Genomic DNA, 23,836 nt, shown 5'->3' with positions numbered 1-23,836 from the left:
CAAACTTACCTAAAAAATCTGGCCACCACATCATCGCGTATGGCCCCCCCACATACTGACCTTCGACCAACCTCGGGGGGGGCCATCCTCAGGTAAGGCATCCTCTGGCTGCATTGGGACACCACTCCTTATGGCAATGTTGTGAAATATCCCACACAGGACCACAATTTTCGACACCATATCCGGCACATACATGAGCTCGCCACCAGAGCGGTGGAGGCATCTGAATCGGCCTTTTAAAAGGCCGATACAGCGCTCCACCACTTGCCTGGTGGCTGTAAGTGCGGAATTATACGCACTTTGTGGCCCTGGTGTGGGAGCCAAATAAGGAGTGAGCAGCCAGGACATGCAAGGGTATCCACTGTCTCCTGTGAACAAAAATAGACCACATCAGGAACACTGTGTATCAAGCTTAACATTGTTATGTACTAAAGGTCTCCACTTACCCAGAAGCCACGCATCACCAGCTTGTAGGTTGGTTAATTTCTGCCATATCCCTGATTGCCGGATGACGAAGGAGTCATGAGCACTTCCGGGTAATTTAGCATTCAGGGACAGGATCTGGAGGGAGGCATCACATACCACCATTACATTCAGGGAGTGATAGTGTTTCCTGTTTCTAAATATTGCCTCCAGCCGTGCTGGAGGCTGAAGTGGTATGTGAGTACCATCCACAACCCCTATGATGTGTGGGAAGCCAGCTATTTGGTAAAAATTGGCCTTGGCCACACTAAGGGCACCCATATCCAAAGGCATTTTAATAAAATGATGGAGGTGCTTGAAAAGTGCCTCCATCACTGCCCTCAGGATCCGGGAAAAGGAGGATTGGGAGATGCCCGCCACTATTCCCACCGTTGTTTGAAATGATCCTGAGGCACAGAAATGTAACACCGCCATAAATTGCGTCAGTGGTGGTATTGCTGTTGGACTGTCAATTTGCCGCTCAAGATCACTTTCTATTAATGAGAGAGTGTCTATGATGATTTTGGGAGGTAGACGGTAGCGTCTTAAAACCTCATCATCGGGCATTCCAAAAAGGGTGACACGTGTTCGAAATATCTGGGGCCTTGCATGCCTACGATGCCTACGCCTGGGACGAGTTTGAGGTTGGTCGTCTTCCGGGAGCAGGGCCATAACAATTCGCCCCAGATCTACCTGAAATTCAAAGTTTACAATGTAAGGCTTTTGACCCACCCCAAAAGTAAGAAACAACAACTTAGCTTTCTGATACCATCCATAGCTGCTTACATGCCGGGGTATTGTCATGATACGTATAAACTGTAAAAAAGCCAACAATGAGACTTCAAAAATTTAGAGGGTGTTTTTTTTGTTTAAAAATTGTTGCAAGCCAACAAAGAAAATAGCGGGAAAACACATTTGGCCATCGATGAAAACTACATTGCACACCGTAAGTCAAATAGGGATCAAATGGACCCAAAAAATGGAAAAGGGAAAAGCAAAACTGGATTATATGATGAATAAGCCGTCAAAAATGCGGTAAATAATTCGCAAATGCAAGTCACTACACCAACAGTCAAAAATGCGGTAATTCATTCGCAAATGCAAGGCGCTACACCAACAGTCAAAAATGCGGTCATTAATTCGCAAATGCAAGTCACTACACCAACAGTCAAAAATGCGGTAAATTATTCGCAAATGCAAGTCACTACACCAACAGTCAAAAATGCGGTAAATTATTCGCAAATGCAAGTCACTACACCAACAGTCAAAAATGCGGTAAATTATTCGCAAATGCAAGTCACTACACCAACAGTCAAAAATGCGGTAAATTATTCGCAAATGCAAGTCACTACACCAACAGTCAAAAATGCGGTAATTCATTCGCAAATGCAAGGCGCTACACCAACAGTCAAAAATACCGTAATTCATTCGCAAATGCAAGGCGCTACACCAACAGTCAAAAATGCCGTAATTCATTCGCAAATGCAAGACAAAAAATGGACTTACCCAACTCGAATATATAAGATTTCCTCAAAAAACTTCTTTGGGTCCGAAAACAAAAAAAAACTAAAAAAGATGAAATGAGTGTTAAACAAATTAACTAACCACAAAACAGAAGAATACACCAATTGGCCACAAATTTGAATGCACAAAACTTACCAAATCAGGAAAGGATGTTGAAAAAATGAAAAAAATGCGAACGGAAAAACCAAAGAAATGTAGCAAAAACAAACAAAAAAACAACTCTCCAAAATCCTCCAAACGCAACCAACCAACCAAATCCAAACCACTTAACCGACAACACTCCAACAACCCCACCTCGAATCCACACACACCAAGCCATAAATAGTGTTTATTTTCCCGCACAAATTAAGGATGAATCATAGGGACGCACAATCAATGATGCGGCCGCAAACTAACGACGCATGTATAAATACGTCACGAAATCACATAGAATTTCTGGATGATTTCATGCTGGAAGCAGAGACATGGCTTCAAACCAGGGAAACAATGGTCAAAATTGCGGCGGTAAGGCCTTCATGCATTTTGTGTCAATGAGTATTTTAAAACATAATATTGTGCAAGTTGTGAAGTGGCTAAATCTGCATATTTACCCAAATAGGTGAGGAGGATGACATGGAAGAGACTGCTGGCCCCAGTCAACCCGCCAAAGCTGCAAAAAAAAAAAGGCAGCCACATTTCACAAGCAAGGAGATGGAGGTTTTGATCCAGAAGTGCGTTGACATCCTGCCCCAGGCAGCCAGGAATATGAGCCAAAGCCAGAAGTGGAGAATGTGGGAGGAGGTCGCCGTTGCTGTCAATAGGGTGGGTGATTATGTCCGTCTAGCCCGGGATGTCAAACGGCGGTAAGTAAACACTTTCCCATCCTATAAACAAACCCCATTGTAAAAAAAAGGATAATGGTTCCAAATTCATTCCACAGATGGGCAGACTTCAAATATCGTCTCAAACAAAAACTTGCCGACAGGGCTAGGCATGCAAGGGGGACAGGTGGGGGTCCCACCCCTGTGTCATTGGAGTTGACAGACTTAGAAGAGATGGCACAGGGGTGTGTGCAGGCTGTGGAGGTGTTTGGCGTGTCCAACATGGATACGGACATGCCAGACTTTGCGGCTCCTCATGTTGGCCAAGGTAAGTCTTGTGATGTCACCAACTCAGAAATGCTATTGTGCCAATATGTAGATTCTAATGTGAGTCTTTTCTCCAATTTCCTAACAGAGACAGAGGCGGATGAGTCTGCTCCAGAGGGGAGCCTTGGCCGCAGAATTTCTGCTGACTCTGCAGGGGAGGAACCAGTACATCCGGCTGAGGACCCTGCAGAAGCCAGTCCAGGGCGTGCCCCCTCGCAGGCAGTGGGCCTCCTCACAGAACTCAATTTTAAATCGGATTGCCATACGGAGATTCTGCAGAGGATGGACGCCAGTCTGATACGGGTGGCTGAGGCCCTGGAGCAAAATGCTGCGGCCAACGTGACCATTGCTCAGGCCCTGGCGGAAAATACCAGGGCCAACATCCGCATCGCCGATGCCCTGGAGCAGCTCGTTCGCCAGCACATGGTGGAGCCGACCTCCCTTCCTGCCGGAACATCCAGATCCTCCACCTCTGGCACAACATCAGGCAATCCTCCAAATGTGCCTAGCCCTGTGCCTAGTCCAGAGGCCACAACATCTGCCTCTGGACAGGCCAGCCCGATGGCATCCCGGACCCGGTCTGGCGCCCACCCTCACCCAGCCAAACGGGCGAGAAAACGGTGACAGCAATGGCGACTTTTCCCACTTTCCTTCTGTGCTTGGCTCATATTCCTTTCTGGTCAAAACTTCCCTCTCCTTTCTTGTGAAATGTTTTTAAATTTTGTATTTACGCTTATGTTAGTAGTTATGTTTTTTTTTTTTTTGGATCAAATATCTTGGCCACAAAAAAAGGCAATACAATATTAGGCCAATTTGTTTGTGTGTAAACAATAAATTAAAAACAAAACACTGACATTGTATTGTGACATTATTGTACAAATGGGTTACATTTAATCCTGGCCTTAAACGCAAAAACTGACCCTCTTTTAAAAAAAAAAAGGCCTCTTTAAGGAACGTTTAAAAAAACACATAGCGATGCAAATTCCACAGTAAACCAAAAAAAAGGGGAGCTAATTAAAAGATGATGACATTATTGTTACAATAGGCCATAACCACCAAATTGTGGCCAAAATAAAAGCCCAAAAATGTACGCTAATTGATTATGTAATCATGACATTAGCAGCTCTGATTTCCACCTGCGTACGCTTTTGTGCTATCCCAATAAACTGCTTTCCAAACACATACCAAGCCGGATTTCAATCCAACACTAATTACTTTACTGACCAGCCGCGATTAATCGCTGCACCATCGTGGAGTTCCGGGACGGAGGAGAAGGCCATCGCCAATGTGGTCGAGTAATCCTGACCCTAAGCTGTGCGAGCATTTTGAAGGGAAAGCGGATGTTTCAGTGACGTATGAGACGGTCCGAACACATTTGACGTTCGCATCTGCTAATGTATGTACGCCCCAAAAACGCCTCGCCACGCCTGCGTTTTTTCATCTCCACCCCCGTCAACACCCAAAAACGCCCTGTTCTGTCAATCACATTTGACATGTCACTTCCTGTACGCTATTTTAGGAACGAGAGAAAAAAAGCTCGCAATCTGCCGTACGCACATGCGCGGTGTAACACCAACGCATGCGCGGTTAGTCAACATCGGAACGCAACGAGCGTACTGTTGTTAACGTGCGGCTCTGAATGAGGGCCATAGTTTGATGGTGCACTAGGTCACAAAAAAATAAAATATAACTTTTATTCTCTTACTTAAAAATGAATACAAATCATAAAATCATAACACCAATATAACCCTACATATATTGTATAATGTTCAAGCAAGTAGGGTGAGAAAATATTCTTAAAATGCGTGGTAGTTGTATATACAAAGTGCTATTATACATTGTGAGGAATAAGAGATAATAAGTTATTAGCAATCACAATTATCAATAAATGTTTTTCTATCTGTCTTGTTCTGAATGGTTCAATAAAAAAAGACATGCAGTGATATAGTGAACTGTGATCAAGATCTGTCCTCTATATCTGATTTATTTGAGATACAGGAATACAGCTCAGGAAATAAAGTGTTATTAAACAACATACACATATTTATCCTTGAGGCTAGTTGCAATAATAGCAAGTCACTGGTGACAGAAGGATACAGAGTCTTTTTGAGACCAATTTATTTGTAATAGGACTATTTATCCCAGTGAATATAATTCATTATCAGTGTATTGTTGTAATAATCCTGCCACGCATTTTAAGAATATTTTCTCACCCTGCTTGCTTCAATATTATACAATATATGTAGGGTTATGTTGGCGTTATGATTTTATAAATTATATACATTTTTAAGTAACAGAATAAAAGTTTAATTTTAATTTGTTGTGACCTAGTGCACATCAAACTAGGGACCTCATTCAGACCCATTCGCTAGATACGATCGTTCGCATCCACCGTATGCAAATTTGTCAAAGTGACGACATGGAAAGCGATCGCTCGCCAAGGCATAAGCACACCCACTTTGGTTGTGCGAGCGATCGCTCTGTGTATGCAGACACCCATTAGCGTATGTTGAGATGCCCACTAGTGCACTTCATCTCCAGGAAGTGTATTAAAACATTGGTACATCGAGCACCATCGGTAGCTATCGCAGCGCTTGTGGTTGCCTTACCCTGCCGCAAGCACTGCGAGGACTTCAGTGTAAAATACAGGCATGTGACGTGTACTATGACGCTGCCTGTTAATTATGCACGCCTTAACAGTGTCCTACCCGTTACCAACGGCCTCTCCTGTCACTCATTTCACTGGGCTGTCTTAGCTGGGAGAGCGAGCGGGCTGAACGAAGCGTGCGCAAACCATTGGGCCGCTTGCGAGTGCACAGCGCTAGCGAGCCGGTCTGAATGAGGTCCTATATCTTTTGTTGTTGCTAAATACTTGTACTATATAGTTGGTAGCACCTCCTTGGGGGGAAATTGACATTGAGTTGGATGTTATCTTAAGGAGAGGGTCATACACTGGTACGGTTTTCTCCTTTTTGAGATAGTAATCTAAAAGTCAGTATCATCATTTTCACTCTACAGGAAGACAATTCATCTTCTTGCTGAGGATCACACTCACTAGACTGCCTTGTGATGTCCTTCTTTCAGAGTGGAAAGGTCCGGCTTTGATTCTTCCAACTTCCAGGTTTACTGTACCTAAAGAACACTAAAACAAAAAATACATTTGACATTCAAAAAAATTTTGAATAAAAAAATAAATAAATCATAATATGCTGTGGCAGAACAAAAAGGCATTAAATGAGACTGGAAACAGCAGTTTACTTGGTAGATATTAAAATACATTTGAGGATTACACTTACAGTACAGTATACTGCATACATTTTCTTGCCAGATTCTTACTGTTGATGACACATGACAAATAAACCTGATTTACCCTAAGTCTGGAAGCTCAGATCACCACCGCTAATTTTTGATTGGTCTTTAACAGCTGAACCCTGCTTAGAGATACAGTGAAAATAGGATTTTTGGTTACTCATCATTGAATCTGCAAGACAAAGCACCCAACTTGGAAACACGCCAAGCTGAGGCAATAGCTATAACGAAGACTAATCCAATCGGATCCAAAGACTCAAAGGGAGCCTGCTTGAGGGCCTAGAGGACCAGGTCAAGATCCCACGGAGCTACCAGCGAACGAAACGGTGGCTGAACCCATAACACAGTGTACAAAAGGTCCAAACCTCTTGAAGAAGGCTGAGCTGCAGCTGGAAATAAGCATCCAGCGCTGAAATCTGCACCTTCAAAAGAAGAAAGCCGGAAACCGGCCTCCGAACCATCCTGAAGGAATGGCAAAAAAAAGAAAGGCAAAACCTTGAAGCATAAACTCCATGCTTTCCGCACTACCTGACATAGATCTCCCTGACCCTGAGGTAAGTGTGCGACGAAACCGGCCCCGCAACATAGTACGGATCACTGAAGGAGGAAACCCCCAGTCTTGTAGAGCCCAGTCTCAAAAGCCAATCGAGGAAGATCCTCACCCAGAAACCGACCCTGCAGCAAGAGATATGGCTGCAGTGGAAGACGCCACCTGGGACCTACCGACCAATTGAGAACATCAGCGTACCAGGACTTGGGCGACCAGTCTGGAGCCAACCGTTGATCCGTGACCCTCTTGAGCACCCAAGGCAACATCAGGTTCGAGGGAAAAACATAGGCCAGACTGAAGTCCTATGGAACCGTCATGGCATCCACCACGCAAACCCTTGGGTCTCCGGACTAGAATTCCCAGGAATGGAACCTGGCGTACTGAACGGTCTCAAAGGTAGAGACCCTAGTGACCCACAGCTTCATGCACAGCAAAATGGATGGTCGAGGCACCGACAGTACCGTCGAGACCAAATCCTGGAAGGTCCAGGCTTCGGACGCTAGCAGAAAGACTCGCCGGAGGTGAAGACCACCGTTAGAAGCAGCAGGTGCTAATTCCAGATCCAGCCGTGATCCTGAAGTACCTTTACCATGTGGTCTAGATGTACCTGCAACCATTCCTTGTGCAGAAGGCTTGCCATCGCCGCGATGATCTTCGTGAACTGGGCAGAGTTGCAGCTAAACCGAATAGCAGGGCCTGGAACGAATAGTCGTGCCGACAGTGAACCGGAGAGAGCGATCATCTGCCCATATAGAAACTTGAAGGTACATGGGGTGAGGCCAAAAATGTGTTGGATTCAATGCCGCAGATCACCGATCGGAGATATTCCATCTGAAAATGGTCTACCCAAAGCCTGGTGTTTAGGGCCCGCAGATTCCAAATCAGTCGAAAAGAACCATTTGGTTTCCAAATGAGAAATAGAGTGGAGTAGAAACCCCATTTCCAACGCAACACCGGAGCAATAACTTCGGAAAGCAGATAATGTATCGAAGGCCACTCTTCTCCACATCCTGGGGAAGACTGGTGGTGACAAAATGCTGCGGTGGAGGACCCTGAGGTTAATTACTGAACCCCTCAAAATGATGCTCAGGCATCTGAAGACTCCTGTCAGGTGCTAGGTGTCTCAGGAGCCTTGCTCCCGATTGTCTATAGGTCCCAGAAAAATGTCCCTTTTGCGCAGAACCCCTGCAGGGAAAAGACACACCTTTGGGGGGGGTAGTCGTTTAGAAGGCGCCCCACTCCCTGAAAGGAGGAGCACAAAAACATGGGGCTGCTGCTTGGGCCAGCCCCAGGAACAAAAGTGCCCCTCCCAGCAGTGGCTTGGGCAAGAACAGAATCCAACTCAGGCCCAAAAGCGCTTCCAAGGAACGCTTGAATTCAGAATCCGCTTTTCCAACGCAGAGCCAAAGGACCCGCCAAGTGGCAAAAGCCATAGCGGAGACCCATGGTGCCATCTGGACCCTGTCTTGCACCGCCTCACCAACAGAGCCTGCAGTGCCAAGGATTTGCTCCGCAAAGTCCAGCAAGGAATCCCAGAACAAAACCCTATGGAGGCCCGTAACAACTTTGTCGACCCAAGTCTCCATGATTTGGCCCCATGCAAAGGACAGTGAGGGGCAGATAACTACCCCGGAATACAAAAAGATAGACGTAAGACATCCCCCAAGTTTCTAGTACAAAGGAACTATAACGGACGCTGACTTTGCACCGGAAGCACCTTAAGCTGAGCTAAGCAAGCCACCGGGGCATCCACCTCGGGAGACAGTTTCGACTTAGTCATATGATCCGCTGGGAATGGATAAAGAAAGCAAATTTATTTCTATTTGGCAATTTCTAGGCCTTATCGACAAGATTCGAAAGATCTGACGAAGCAGGAAAAATAATCACCTTGCGCTGACCCCCAAATTGACCAACCGCCTCAGTCAGGGCAGCGATCTCTAACCAGTCCAGGCTGCCGAACCGCCCATAATGAGGTCTGCAACGCCGTGCCCTGAGGAAGAGTCCAAGTCCCCAACCTCAGAGAGGACCATGTCCTCCGGAATCTCGCCCTCCTACTCTTTCGAATCAGAAACGTCTGCTGAACTCTTGGCAGACGGAAGGCGTTTGTGTACTGTGCGTACTAGAAGATCCCCCAAAACTGTTTAACATAAGTTGAAACCTTTCCAAATCCCGTCGCCATAAGCTCCATGGTTCGGCATTCAAGGCTGAAGTCCGAAGCTGATCTTCCCGATGAAGCGCCATCAACATCACCAAGACAGTTACAAACCGACTCAGGACCTGAGCCCACTCCGATTCAAGCATGGCCGATGGCACCCCTCCTGTTGCCTGTGCGGCCCTGTCTGACAGTCTGCGAACTATGCCCACGAGTCCAGCTGTCCACATGACAGTTTAACCGGATACTGAGCACAAGTTAAAAATAACACAAGCACAGGGAGAATATACAAACTCCACACAGTGAGGGCCATAGTGGGAACTGAACCCATGACCTCAGTGCTTCAAAGCAGTAATGATAACCATTACACCGTCGCTTCACAAATTTGCGTGTCATTTTTGCATAGGGGCCATGCATCACTGCCCGTAGGCTCCGCAACCTTTTGTCTCATCCGCCATGCATCCTCAGACCACTGCTGTGTGCAGCACTGAGAAGTGTAACTCAAACTAGCAGGCCCCAGGTTCACTAAGGCACTGACCATAAACAGCAATTAAATAATAAAATAGGGTACTTAGCCTTCCAGGAGTTAATATCCCCAAGGCGCAGAGGAGAGGAGCTGATGCTGCCAGCGTGTCCCTGCAGCAGAGATCCAGCTCCACCCAACAATGACCACCACCATGTCCTGCACAGCACACGAACCCCGGCATAGCAGGGGGACGCCAGCTGGAACAAGCTCCGCCCTCCCACACAGAGCATCCTCTCTCCTGAACCCCTGGTATTTCCCCTCTTACTGGGGAAAACCCTGGGGACTGCCCAGACCAAGGGTGTCAAGGGCTGCCTGTCACACTTGCACTCCGTGGAGCCGCTGCAGAGGTCCGGCAAGATGGCGTAGCCATCCAGGATGCAGCATCGCCCTGCACCCAGTCCCTGGGCCCATGGGGTCTCTATGAAGAGACCGGAGTGCACAGCGGGGAGCGACCCTCCGGTCAGCTCCCTCTCCCCGGCTGCCTAGCAGCAAGCTAGCACTAGCTCCCTGCAGCCTGTTCAGCACCGCTCGAAGCAGCGCACAGAACCTAAGTTAAAAAGAAATAAAAATCAATTACAAATAAAACTCTACCTTCCCAGAAACCCCCACCAAATGTGCTCAACTCCTACAGGCATTTAAACGACACTTGTCTTCTGGGAGTTGCAGGGGGAGGAGCGAATGTTCTTAAAGTCACAGTAGTTAAAGTGCCAGCTCCTGCTCACCCAGCGACAACCCTATGGTCCAGTGTCCCTCAGTCTTGATGAAAGAGAAACATGCAATTTGACCAAGGTGTGCCCATACTTATATGTGAAAGCATGTGTTGGGACTCTCTATTCTGAATAGCTAGGACCGTCCATAGATCTGCAGGAAACTCCGCCTACTTACATGTGAAATCAGTTTGCAGGTCACTGTCTGCACCCAGGGACTGCTGTTAGACCTGAGAGACACTTTCTTCTTTACAGCTACAGGTTATAAACTTATGTACTGCGTGTTTCACTCAGAATAAGATATAAAAGGTACAATCTCTTATCTAAGTATTTAATTATTTAGAGTACATGCTGAATCTCCCATATCCAAATGCTTGGGACCAGGGGTATTTTGGATATCGGTATATTCCTTAGTTTGGAATATTTGCATACCATAATGAGATATCTTGAGAATGGGACCCAAATCTAAACACAAAATGCATTTATGTGTTATAAAAACCTTATACACACAGCCTGCAAGTCATTTTATACAATATTTTTAATAATTTTGTGCATAAAAACAAGTTTATGTACATACATGAAATTCATTTATGTTTCATATACACCTTATCCACAGAGCCTGAAGGTTATTTTATACTGTATTTTAATAATTTTGTGCTTTAAACAAAGTTTGTGTACATTGCACCATCAGAAAGCAAAGGTTTTACTATCTCAGTCATGCTAAAAATATTCTGTATTTCGGAATATTCCATATTTTTCCTGATTAAATTGCTATGTGGTTTTCAGCATTTGGTAGAAATGTATTTAGCAGGAGCCTTTTCATGGAATTACCATGTGGTGCTGGTGTTATTACGTAGAAAAGCAGTATACTACATGTAGCATGTGATGGTGTTAGTGTGTGTGACGTATTCCACCATTCATAAAACTACACTTATCTTCAGCAAAATGCAAGATACCTGCTCAATTTGGTGGTGGAGAGAAGGCAACGAAAGGCAAAAAAATCAGCATGGAAAGCCTTCTTTAGCAATCCTGGGTTTGCCCTTGAGAAATGTCTTAAGGGTTCAGATTATTTTTTCAACACAACATAAACTGATCTTTAGACAAACAAACAAGGAGAAAAGAAGGCTCTTTTGTTGGGGCACTCTTCTGTAGATATTTATATAAAATATAACTTTTACTATAATCTTTAAAAATATTGTGCTAGATACTGAGGAAGACAGGTATATATATCACATAGACATTTTGACGAAACATACATAAAACATATAAAATAGTTTGGCGAAAATATTGTAAATATCTCATTAAGAGAGCAAATTCTCATGCAGGGTACTCCTCACATGGTATACATGACATATTGCTCTGTTTTAGCAATACTATACGATACCTCAATCTGTATATCGGTCCGTAAGATTTATATGCAAACATCCAACAGATAGCTATCATATATACCCTGAATACCTATTATACAACTTGGAGTATATTTATAGACTTGATATAAAATTATGAGGTTAATTCTGTCACAAGGACTATTTAATAACGGTATCCTAGAGTCCCATATTCTACCAATGAGATATATATATATATCTCAGAAGTACATGATGTGATAAATAAGGGTTAACCCCAGCGGAATATATGTCAGTAGGTACTGGAGTGTATCCCTATTGTGAGCGATACACGTGTAAGCTGACTGTAATTAATGTTTACAAAACGAGGGACATGTGACTAAACCAGCCAATAGGCGATGATCTCTCATTAAAGATACCTTGTGACTGGATTGACCAATAGAGAACGGCCTCTGTTAGGTCATGTGACCGGGAAGAATACCCGGAAGTACGGACTTAAATGGACAGCGGTGACTCTCACCACATGTGTGGGTGAACAAGCCCTGAGGCAAAACGCGCGTCCCAGAGTGACACAGCAGCGGTATCTGATGGATCTGATCTGGCGGGTGCACATGCCGACCGCTCTTCCTCCATGCTGATTTAAAGAGGGGATAAGTATCATGGTGATGAGATATTGATCCTGCCTGTATATATGCCGATTATGCCACTTTGCCAATTGCTGCATAGATGTTAATAGAGAGACAGCAACATATAGGTTGAAGTTACTTACATTATTTTGGCAGGGATATCCTTTTATGATCTCAGATGATACTTATTTGATAGCTATTCTTATACATTTATGAACTTATAAATATGTGAATCACACTGGTATTTGGCTAATCGATGGTCTGGATGTTTGACTGCGACATTTAATGCTTAGACAAGTGAATAGTGACTGTGATCCCACAGAACTAGATAATGTACTTGATAGCCTAAATTTTCTGCATATCAAACAGGTGTTGCTGCACTATATGATAAACTAACAGACTTTCTCAGTGATGCCACCACAGATACATCTATGTATAGATAGTTGGTGGTGTAATTAAACTGTCTATAGCAACTGGGTAGTAGTGTGTGGATTCAAATAACCTGATGGTCAAAAATTATATTCACACAAGATATCCAAGCATACCAGACTTGATTTTATATCATGTCTATAAATATACTCCAAGTTGTATAATAGCTATCATATATACCCTGGATACCTATCTGTTGGATGTCTGCATATAAATCTTACAGACCGATATACAGATTGAGGTATCGTATAGTATTGCTAAAACAGAGCAATATGTCATGTATACCATGTGAGGAGTACCCTGCATGAGAATTTGCTCTCTTAATGAGATATTTACAATATTTTTCGCCAAACTATTTTATATGTTTTATGTATGTTTTGTCAAAATGTCTATGTGATATATATACCTGTCTTCCTCAGTATCTAGCACAATATTTTTAAAGATTATAGTAAAAGTTATATTTTATATAAATATCTACAGAAGAGTGCCCCAACAAAAGAGCCTTCTTTTCTCCTTGTTTGTTTCTCTACATGATTTTGGCTCTGGAGAGCACCACCAACTTATTGATTATACATATTTAAAGGGTAAATCACTTAATGTTGGTTCAATATATGTTGTACACTATCAATAATATTTTCGGTGCGGAGACATTTTCCCTTTTTCCTTAATAAACTGATCTTTAGGAAGGAGCATTGTATCAGAGCAAAGGTTGTCTAATGAGTTTTAGATTATATTTTATGTTATTCTATTTATTCTGTGATAGGATTTGCACTTAAGTTAAGGGTGAGGCATCTTATACTTGAATATCTTACATTCACATAAGTACAGAATTTTACTTAACATTTTAAAAGAAATGTAAAGTCTTAATATAAACCAAAAGCGAAACAGCTGAGATTTGAAAAGTTGTTTATCTACCAAACAGTACAAAGGGAAATTGTATGAAGAACTGAGGGCAGAATATGCGGAAAGTGGCTTAAAGCACAAGGCTGGGGGCTGGCCTAAGTGTCAGTCGCATATTGTTAGCCCAGGGGTAGCCAACCTCGTACTCGAGAGCTAGTAATGGTTCACGTTTTCCAGACCACCTAGCTGGTGCACAGGTGTATTCATTACTCACTAACACATTAGAAAAGATCCACAGGTGTATTTAATTATTTCAGTTGTGATTCTGTGAGGAGACCTGGAAAACATGCACTGTTGGTAGCTCTCGAGGACCAGGGTTGGCTAGGGAAAGCACGGCAGAACAACCGAACAGGTTCTGTTTTGGGGTGCACTCACCTTTGTGACTACTTTGTAGCTGCATCACTTTACGGAGGCAAACACCTTCCTTATGGGAAGGATGGTCAAGTTTAGATGGGGGGGTTGGATACCCCATGTTATGGTTGCGTTTTTGAGCACCTTGTCAGTCTTGGCTTACAATGCAGGTTCAATTAGGTTGGTAGAGCACTGTAGGTTTTTGTTGTGTTCTTTGCGTCCTTTCTTGGTCACCATACTTTCTTTAAGTACTCCCTAATATTTACCTTTATTGTTATTTAAATAAATAGCTGACCTAATTTGCATGCTAACTTTGTCTGTGTGTTTATTATAAAGTTATATCGATGTTAGTGTAATTAATTATGTGATTGCATGAAAGACACCCATCAGCCGATAGCAGGTTTACTAAAATATTGCTTAAAAAAAATAAGAGTTATGGTATAACATACCTTTGTTAACTGTTTTTCTTCGAGGTCCATGGGGTCCACAGCCATTACGTTGGGGTATGAATCCCGGTCACCAAACAGTTAATACAAACGAGCTCTCTGCTCCCAGGATGCACCGGGTTTCCTCCTCATATACCCAGTGGCGGGCTGGGCCGGGGGGCAGGGTGCCATGTGCCCCCCCGGGCCGCAGCGTCATGCGGGCCGCGGACCGGTGTAGTCTGTGTCACTGTGACACAGACTGCACCGCGTGTGTAGCGCTGACCGGACGGAGTTCGGTCAGCGCTACACTGACAAACACACAGCCGCCGGCTCCGGCAGCTGTGTGTTTGTTGTAAGCAGCCGCCAATGAGAGTCTGTCAGACTCTCATTAGCTGCTGCTGCTGCGCCCACTGCGGGAGCCGCTCCATCTTCCGGCTCCCGCAGTGGGCAATGGGAGAGACGTCATGATGTCATATGACGTCCGTCCCATAATGCAGAGCGGCCCGGCAGGACAGATGGAGGAGCAGATGGCGGTGGCGGGAGCGGGGATTCAGGTAAGTGTTTTTTTTATTTTGTTTTTTATATTGTGTGTGTCTACTGGGGGGGGGTCTGGCACTACTGGGGGCACTACAAAGGGGGGGGACTACTACTACTGGGGGCATTACAAGGGGGGTGGGGGACTACTACTACTGGGGGCACCACAAGGGGGAGGGGACTACTACTACTGGGGACTACTACTACTGGGGGCACTATAAGGGGACTACTACTACTACTGGGGGCACTACAAGGGGGGTGGGGGACTACTACTACTGGGGACACTACAAGGGGGGGACTACTACTACTGGGGGCACTACAAGGGGGAGGGGACTACTACTACTGGGGACACTACAAGGGGAGGACTACTACTACTGGGGACACTACAAGGGGGGGGCACTACAGGGGGGACTACTACTACTGAGGGCACTACAAGGGGGGGACTACTACTAATGGGGGCACTACAAAGGGGGGGACTACTACTACTGGGGGCACTACAAAGGGGGGGACTACTACTACTGGGGGCACTGCAAAGGGGGGGACTACTACTACTGGGGGCACTACAAAGGGGGGGGACTACTACTACTGGGGGCACTACAAAGGGGGGGACTACTACTACTGGGGGCACTACAAGGGGGGGACTACTACTGGGGGCACTACTGGAGGCCTGCATAAGGGTGTTCTCTCCTGTGGCACACAGGGGCACTGCAAATGGGCACTACGACAGGGGGCTGCCCTAATCTTTATTTTTACCTTGCATTAATCCCATATGGACCCGCCTCCTCCCTGGAACACTTGAGGGGGGGGCGCCGTAGCACGCATATTCTTCGGACACCCTGGCTACACGCTACTCCTCTGCCAGGGCCGCCTGCATGCATTTGTCCCCCAGGCTAAAAGTTGCCAGCCAGCCCCTGCATATACCCCACCTCCTGCCTCAGGTAGCCAGTTCGTTACCAAGCTCAAGCAGGCAGAGACAAACAAAGGGTAAGAAAGAAAAGACCCATACTTACGAGTCCAGACTCTCAAGAGAAGAAACTACGGAAAACCTCCCCCAGAACTACAGGTGCGTCTGGGTGTCCTGTGGACCCCATGGACCTCGAAGAAAAAGACTTAACAAAAGGTATGTTATACCATAACTCTTATTTTCTTCTTCGGGGTCCATGGGGTCCACAGCCATTATGTTGGGGATTTCCCAAAGCACTAACCCTACGGGCGGGGATGCTCCTGACTCACGGAAGAGAGGAGAATCCTACGCCCGAAGGAGGCATCCTGAGAGGCAAAAGTGTCAAAGGCATAAAATTTGACAAAGGTATGGATGGAAGACCATGTGGCTGCTTTACATAAATGTTCAGCAGAAGCACCCCGGCGGGCCGCCCATGATGGACCTACCGCCCTAGTAAAATGTGCTGTCACTGAATCCGGCACACGCATACCAGCCTGTGTATAAGCCAATGAAATTGCCATGCGAATCCACCTGGCCAGTGTCTGTTTATTGGCTGGCCAGCCACGCTTATGACAACCATAAAGCACAAAAAGTGAATCGGACTTCCTCCATTTGCTCGTGCGTATAACATAAATTCTCAAAGCACGGACCACATCCAGGGAAGCCTTACCTTGTGAGAGACTTGTGCCCTGAAATGCTGGAACTACTATTTCTTCATTAATATGAAATTTAGACAGCACTTTCGGAAGGTAACCCTCCCTAGTACGTAGTACCACTCTATCTTCATGAAATATCAAGAACGGCTCCCGGAAGGAAAGCGCAGCTAAATCCGACACTCTACGTGCAGATGCCATAGCAAGGAGGAATACCGTCCTTGCTGTTAGCCACTATTGAATTTAAAGACTCGAACGGAGGAGCCTGTAAAACCTTCAGAACTAGAGTCAAGTCCCACGGAACAACCGGGGAAATGAAGGGAGGCTGAATCCTCAACACCCCCTGAAAAAAGGTCTTTATATCCGGTCTCAGAGCAATTTTATGTTGGAATCAGACTGAAAGAGCTGACACCTGTACCCTTAAAGAGGCCAGGCGTAGCCCTTTTTCCAGACCGCTTTGAAGAAAATCCAGCACTCTGGATATCAGGAATTTATGTGGATCATACCCTTTCAGTTCACACCACTGAAAGAAAGTATGCCAAACCCTATAATATATACGGGCTGAGGATGGTTTCCGTGCCGTCAGCATCGTCCGTATAACAGACTTGGAAAACCCCTTTTCCCTCAAGACGGAGGCCTCAAGAGCCATGCCGTCAAAGATAGCCGATGAAGATCCGGGTACCAGCAGGGACCGGTCTCAATGGCAGAGGCCATGGAGTGTCTATGGAGAGAGACCGTAGATCTGTGAACCAGTGCCGTCTCGGCCACGCCGGAGCTATTAATATGACGGTGCTGCCCTCTTGTTTGATCTTTCTGACCACTCTGGGCAGAAGAGCAAACGGGGGAAACAGATATACCAGCTTGTAACACCACTTTACTGTCAGTGCGTCTACAACCTCTGCTCTCGGATCTCTTGTCCAGGAGCCTTACCTGGGAACCTTGTTGTTCCTTCTTGATGCCATCAGATCTATTTCTGGAAAACCCACCTGTCCACAAGGTTCCGAAAAACCTGTAGATGTAGGGCCCATTCCCCTGCATTTATCTCTTGCCGACTGAGAAAATCGGCCTCCCAATTCAGGATTCCTGGAATGAACACGGCAGATATCGTGGGCAGATGAGTCTCTGCTCATACCAGGATTCTTGATACCTCTGCCAAGATGGCCCGACTCCTCGTGCCCACTTGATGATTTAGGTAGGCGACCGCGGTGCGACTGTCCGACTGTATCTGCACCGACCTGCCCTTTAAGATTTCCTGAGCCTGCACTAAAGCTTTGAATATAGGCCCTCATTCAGACCTACTCGCGAGCGGCAGTCCGCTCGCAAGTGGGTCGATGGTCCCCACTGCGCATGCGCACGACGGAGGGAGCTCCGTCGTGCGCATTCGCGAGACCCGACGAGCGAAGGACTTTCCTTCGCTCGTAGTGTCTCATCAAAGGGGGCGTGCTGTCGATGGTGACTGACAGCACGCCCCCTTTGGTGGGCGTGCCGGGGGCGTGCTGCCAGACGGAGGCGTTCCCAAGGGAACGCCTACCGTCTGAAGCCGGCCCCACTGACATCACTAGTGATGTCAGTGGGAGTGATTTTGGCTCTGATAGAGCCAAAATCACTCCTGGCCTTACGGTTGAAAAACCCAACCGCAGGCTTCTGCTCGCAGTTTCGATGGTCGCGATGGTCAAGACCATCGCGACCATCATCCTGCACGCTCGTATATGCTGTGGGTGGTGACCCACAGCTATACGAGCATCCAGGAGGACACTTCATATTAATGGAGGTGGGCCATGATTCAGAGCGAGCGCTCTGGTCAGAGCGTCCGGCTCTGAATCAGGGCCATAGCTCTTAGTTCCAGGATATTTATCGGTAGCCGGCTTTCTGTCACTGACCACTTTCCTTGGAAAGTGTGTGACCCCGTCATCGCCCCCCAACCTTGAAGACTGGTGTCGGTTTTGACTAATGTCCAATCCGACACCCAAAAGGGTCGACCCTGCCTGAGATGCTTTGTCTGCAACCACCAGGTCAGGGACAACCGTACCTCTGGAGAGAGATGCAGCAGCTGGGACCTGATCGTGCGATGATCCTTGTTCCAGTGAGACAGAATGAATTGCTGCAGTGGTCTGGAGTGGAATTGAGCGTATTCCACCATCCTGAAGGTGGCCACCATCGACCCCAGGACCTGCATGGCTACTAGAACGGATATTTGCCTGTTGCGAAGCAACCTGCGTATTCGTGATTGTAGAGCAAGGATCTTCTCCTCCGGCAGATATATTCTCTGCACCACGTAGTCCAATCTCGCTCCCAAATGACACATCTGTTGTACTGGACAGGGTGACGACTTTTGCCAGTTTATGATCCAGCCGTGACTGTACAGACATGATACTGTCAGCCTCACATGATCCTGTAACTGCTGTGGCGACTGCCCCAGCAACAGGAGGTCGTTCAAGTAAGGCAAAATCCTGACGCCTTGGCACCTGAGGCATGCCATCATCACTGCCATTACCTTGGTGAATACCCGAGGGGCTGTGGACACGCCAAACGGCAGGGCCTGGAACTGAAAATGTTCCTCCCCTACCGCAAAGCGAAGAAATTTTTCATGAGCCTGTGTGATTGGGATGTGAAGGTAGGCATCTTGTATGTCTAGGGACACCATATAGTCCCCCTGTGCCATTGCCAACACAATCGATTGCAATGTGTCCATCCTGAACCCGGGGGCTCAAACAAATTTGTTGAGCTCTCTCAGATTTAGAATAGTCCGGTATGACCCATTCGGTTTCAGAACCAAGAACAGATTGGAGTAAAACCCCTCTCGAAACTGGTTCTCTGGAAGGGAAGAATAGCCTTATGAAGGGCCAAAGCTCTTTCTGAACCCACCTGCGGGTTTACACAAAAGAACCTTTGAGGAGGAGTCCTCCAAAACGTCAGGGCGTACCCTCGGGAAACAACTTCCCGAACCCAGGCATCCTCCGTCATGTGAGGTGCCAGGGCTCTGAGAACCGAAGCAGTCGGCCCCCCACCCTGGGATCCCCCAGGGGGAGGCCCGTCCCATCAGGCCACTGGTTTATCCTGGACCCTAGATCCTGGACGTTTGTTCTGCCAGGGCTTCCTGGGTCCTGCCTTTCTTGGTGGAAATCTCGCTGAGGGCTGACCTTTGGCCTTGCCCTGCGGCTGAAACCCCTGAAAGGACACCCTCCTCAATTTAGACGAGGTTGCTGATGGTAAACCTGCCGTCTTTGAGGCTGTCATGGAGGATACAATTTTGTCCAGTTCTGGACCAAAGAGCACACCTCCTGTGAATGGAAGGAATTCTAGGGCCTTTTTGGACCCGACATCTGCCCTCCAATCCTTCGACCAGAGGATCCTACGTGCCACCACGGACTCTGCTGAAACTTTAGAGGAAAAGATCCCTGCATCCAAGGCGGTATCACCCAATTAAGAGGCCCCTTCTCTAATAAAGGAGATCATATCCAGTTGCTCCTTAGAGGCATCTGGTAAAGACTCAGTTAGAGTTTTGGCCCACTCCTCAATAGCTCTTGCTACCCAGGCAGTGGCCATAGCTGGGCGGGTGGCCGTTCCTGCCAGCGAAAAAATTGATTTGAGACAAGACTCCAGTCTCCTATCCGTGGTTTCCTTCAGCGAAACTGCTGGGATTAGCAAAGTGGTACGTTTAATCAGCTGTGCCACATGCACATCAACTGATGGTGGATTCTCCCACTTGGCACAGTCCTCTGCTGGAAAAGGATATAGAAACGCCATTCTTTTAGAAGAATGGCTTATCTTATCCGGACGGACCCAGACTTCCTCCATAAGTTCTGATAAATGTTCAGACTTTGGGAATTCAGCCTTAACCACTTTTTGGCGCTTGAACAGGGGGGCTTTCCTAAGCGGAAGATCCCCCTTCCTCGATATTTAACACCGATTTTACAGCCCTTATCAGAAGAGGGACATCAGCTACTGGGAAATGATCATCACCCTCCTCGGAGCTAGACTCCTGCAAAAAGTCCTGTGCCTCCTCGGAGGAGGCACTCGAGTACTCACCCATGTAAGGCGGTACATGGCGCCTAGATTTAGGCTGCTTTGGCTTGACAGCCTGAGGCTGAAAAACCCCCGAGGATGATGCCATAACCTTACCAGCACCAGGGTCCATCCAAGGCGGCCACATCATGGGCATAGGATGCATCTGCTGAGGCAAACCCCAAACCGGTGGTACCGGGGAAGCCAGCCGTTCCGCCACTTGAGCCATAACCTGAGAAAATGATGCCCAAGGAGGCCCAGGGTCTGAAACAGGCAAACTTAATTGGTGTGGTGGCTGTCTGAAACAGTTCCCACAAAGCCCATTTTGTAGAAAGTCCTGTGGGGACAAACATGCCTTGCAGGCTACACAGGATATCAGCAACGGGGCTCCCGCCACCAGACCCTCAGACTCCTTAGACATAACACTATGCCACTGGTTCTGAGTGTATATGTGCTGCTTTCTACTCTCAACCCACACACCTGTAGCAAGGGAAGGGGAGAGACAGTGACAGTATACAGGAATTACAGTTCTTTTACAGAAGAAACAGTATCCATAAACAACAATCACATGTCATGCATAAATACTAGAAACAGTGGCCCTCATTCAGAGCCGTACGCTCTGAGCAGAGCGCACGCTCTGAATGAGGGCCGGGCTCCATTTTCATGGAGCGTCCTCCTGGACGCTCGTATAGCTGTGGGTCACCACCCACAGGCTATACGAGCGTGCATTGTGACCATCGCGACCATCGAATTTGCGAGCCGGAGCCTGCGGTTGAGTTTCTCAACCGCAAGCTCCGGAGTGATTTTGGCTCTATCAGAGCCAAAATCACTCCCACTGACATCACTAGTGATGTCAGTGGGCCGGCTTCTGACGGGAGGCGTTCCCGTGGGAACGCCCCCGTCAGGGAGGCACGCCCCCGGCACGCCCACCAAAGGGGGCGTGCTGTCAATCAACATTGACAGCACGCCCCCTTTGATCGGACACAACGAGCGAAGGACTTTCCTTCGCTCGTCGCGTCTGGCGCATGCGCACGACGGAGCTCCCTCCGTCGTGCGCATGCTCAGTCCATAACATCGACCCACTTGCGAGCGGACAGCCGCTCGCGAGTGGGTCTGAATCAGGCCCAGTATCGATAAACAACAATCACATATCATGCATAAATACTCTGCGAGCCATATGCATATCACTACCATAATCAGCCTCAGCTTAGGTAGGATAGAGCCCTGTAAAAACCTAGACCAGCAGTAGGCAAGGTATACAGGGAGACTGCCGAGCATCCCTCTTGTAGGAGCAGTGTTCAGAGAGCAACTGACATACACTCTAGCTGCCCTATATGGAGGCTGGGAGGAGCAATCCACAATCAACTGTGCCAGAGGACTGAACTAGCGTGTGGATTGGGGGAGGGGCCGCCGGGGAAGCGTACCTCCCCTATGCTGCTTGGACCTGCCCGGTAAACTGACCTGGCCACCGCCACAAGCCCCGGCTGGTCAGGAACATCAAATCCCGGTGGTCTAGGCTAGGAGAACAAGCCGTATGCCTCCTGACTGCAGCGCGCCTCCGGCCAGTCTCACCGCCGGACCGCCACGTGGTCCCGGCGTCAGCGGCCGCCGCGACCACCTGCTTACCTGCCATCCCCTTGATCCGGTTGCGGTCCAGGGCCAGAAAGCCCCTGCCGAATCCCCTGCCAAGGACCTGCCGAGGCTAGCGGTGCGGCGCCGGAGGAGGTAGTTGCAGCGCGTGGCTGGTGCGCCTCCAATCAGGCGCGAGGCTGCTTCCAGGACAGCTCAGACCACACGCTGAGATAGAAAGTAAAACTCTCTTTTTTTTTTTGTACTCGTCTGCAGGACTGCTCCAGCAGTCCCACTGTCTACGTGGTGAACACACCAAACAGGAAGAACTGGCTACCTGAGGCAGGAGGTGGGGTATATGAGGAGGAAACCCGGTGCATCCTGGGAGCAGAGAGCTCATTTGTATTAACTGTTTGGTGACCGGGATTCATAGCCCAACGTAATGGCTGTGGACCCCATGGACCCCGAAGAAGAAATGAACAGTAACGTATACCGTTTTTCACACCATGGCATCAATGTAAATATTTGAGCGAAATACAGTACTTCTTGTGCTATTGCTGCTAGCAAATGTAACTCATGGCAGAAGCAAAGCAGAAGGTAACAAAAGCATTGCCATTACCCATATTTATGGCTATAAATGTAAATACACAATAAGCATAATTAAAGCATTTTGTATATATAATCATATTGTACTTACTGTCATTATATTCTTCCCTCTAAATAAAATGGGAATGGCATTTCAGCCCACAGCTTTAAGGTCTCCCAAATGCAAAAAGACAAGACTGCAAACAAATGGCACATATGCCTGAGTACCAGCTGCAATAAGAATTAGTGCTTTCACAGTTTAGTATGTGCTCTCCAAAGATATATTCCCTTAGAGAATCTGTTAGGACAACTAACTACATACATGGGAAATATAGATAAAATATATAATACTGGACACAGAATAAGTGTATTCTTAAATTTATACAACCGTCTAATGTGCTGCACACTTAATATTCGCAGAACAGGGGGTCTTTTTTGGGGGGGCAGCAGTCTCCTAAAATAACCACATGGGGAATCAATAGGATTATTAAACAAGGCCTTTCAAGATTATAGTTATTGCTGCTCTTTATTTTATATTCTGCCATCTGGAGTCATCAGATGTAACTTGCTATTATTACCCAGTTATGGATCTCCTGAGTCATTGAGTATATGATTACAGCCATTCTATTGAAGTCATTTTTGTTTTAATAAGCCTCCTCCCTTAGTTTCATGATTTAACAATAGGGCCTAATGGAGAGAAATTGCAGTTGACGGTGCACTTTGGGGGTAAAGACAAAAGGTGCCAAAAGAATTAATTGCTAACGGACCAGTAGCTGATAGTCAGCTTTCATGTTGATTACTGTTTACAGGGATTACAAACCTCTCTGTTCACATAAAAAGCTTTTTCCTATTATATGCCAACTACAAATGCATCCAGTTTTATAGAAACATTTCCAAATTGAAAGTCAATTTCTTCTCTGCCATTGGGACAAATAAATAAATAAACCATATTTGCAATCCCGTCCTTTTGTACAGATTACTGCAATACACCTAAATTAAAGATATAATTCTGTGGCATTGCCATAAATAGAGCAATGTACTCTAATTCCAAGTGATTTGAAATGGGTTATGCATTCCTTTTACACCTAAACATATTGCCAGTCTAATAGGAATGGA

The 23,836-nt window shown here is 46.7% G+C and overlaps 1 protein-coding gene across 1 annotated transcript in view; it reads right to left on the bottom strand.

The window, feature by feature from the left end:
- MPDZ (multiple PDZ domain crumbs cell polarity complex component) overlaps window positions 1–23,836 on the bottom strand; it is a 229,645-nt gene that overhangs the window by 24,063 nt on the left and 181,746 nt on the right. The window contains exon 44 of the mRNA XM_088472634.1: window positions 6,169–6,255. Coding sequence (XP_088328760.1) covers window positions 6,169–6,255 — 87 coding nt within the window. The remainder of the gene's footprint in view (window positions 1–6,168; window positions 6,256–23,836) is intronic.

This window comes from Taudactylus pleione, unplaced genomic scaffold, assembly GCF_031769625.1.
Source record: "Taudactylus pleione unplaced genomic scaffold, aTauple2 ptg000127l, whole genome shotgun sequence".
In the NCBI taxonomy this organism is placed as follows: Eukaryota; Metazoa; Chordata; class Amphibia; order Anura; family Myobatrachidae; genus Taudactylus; species Taudactylus pleione.
This window is presented reverse-complemented; position numbering and strand designations above follow the sequence as displayed.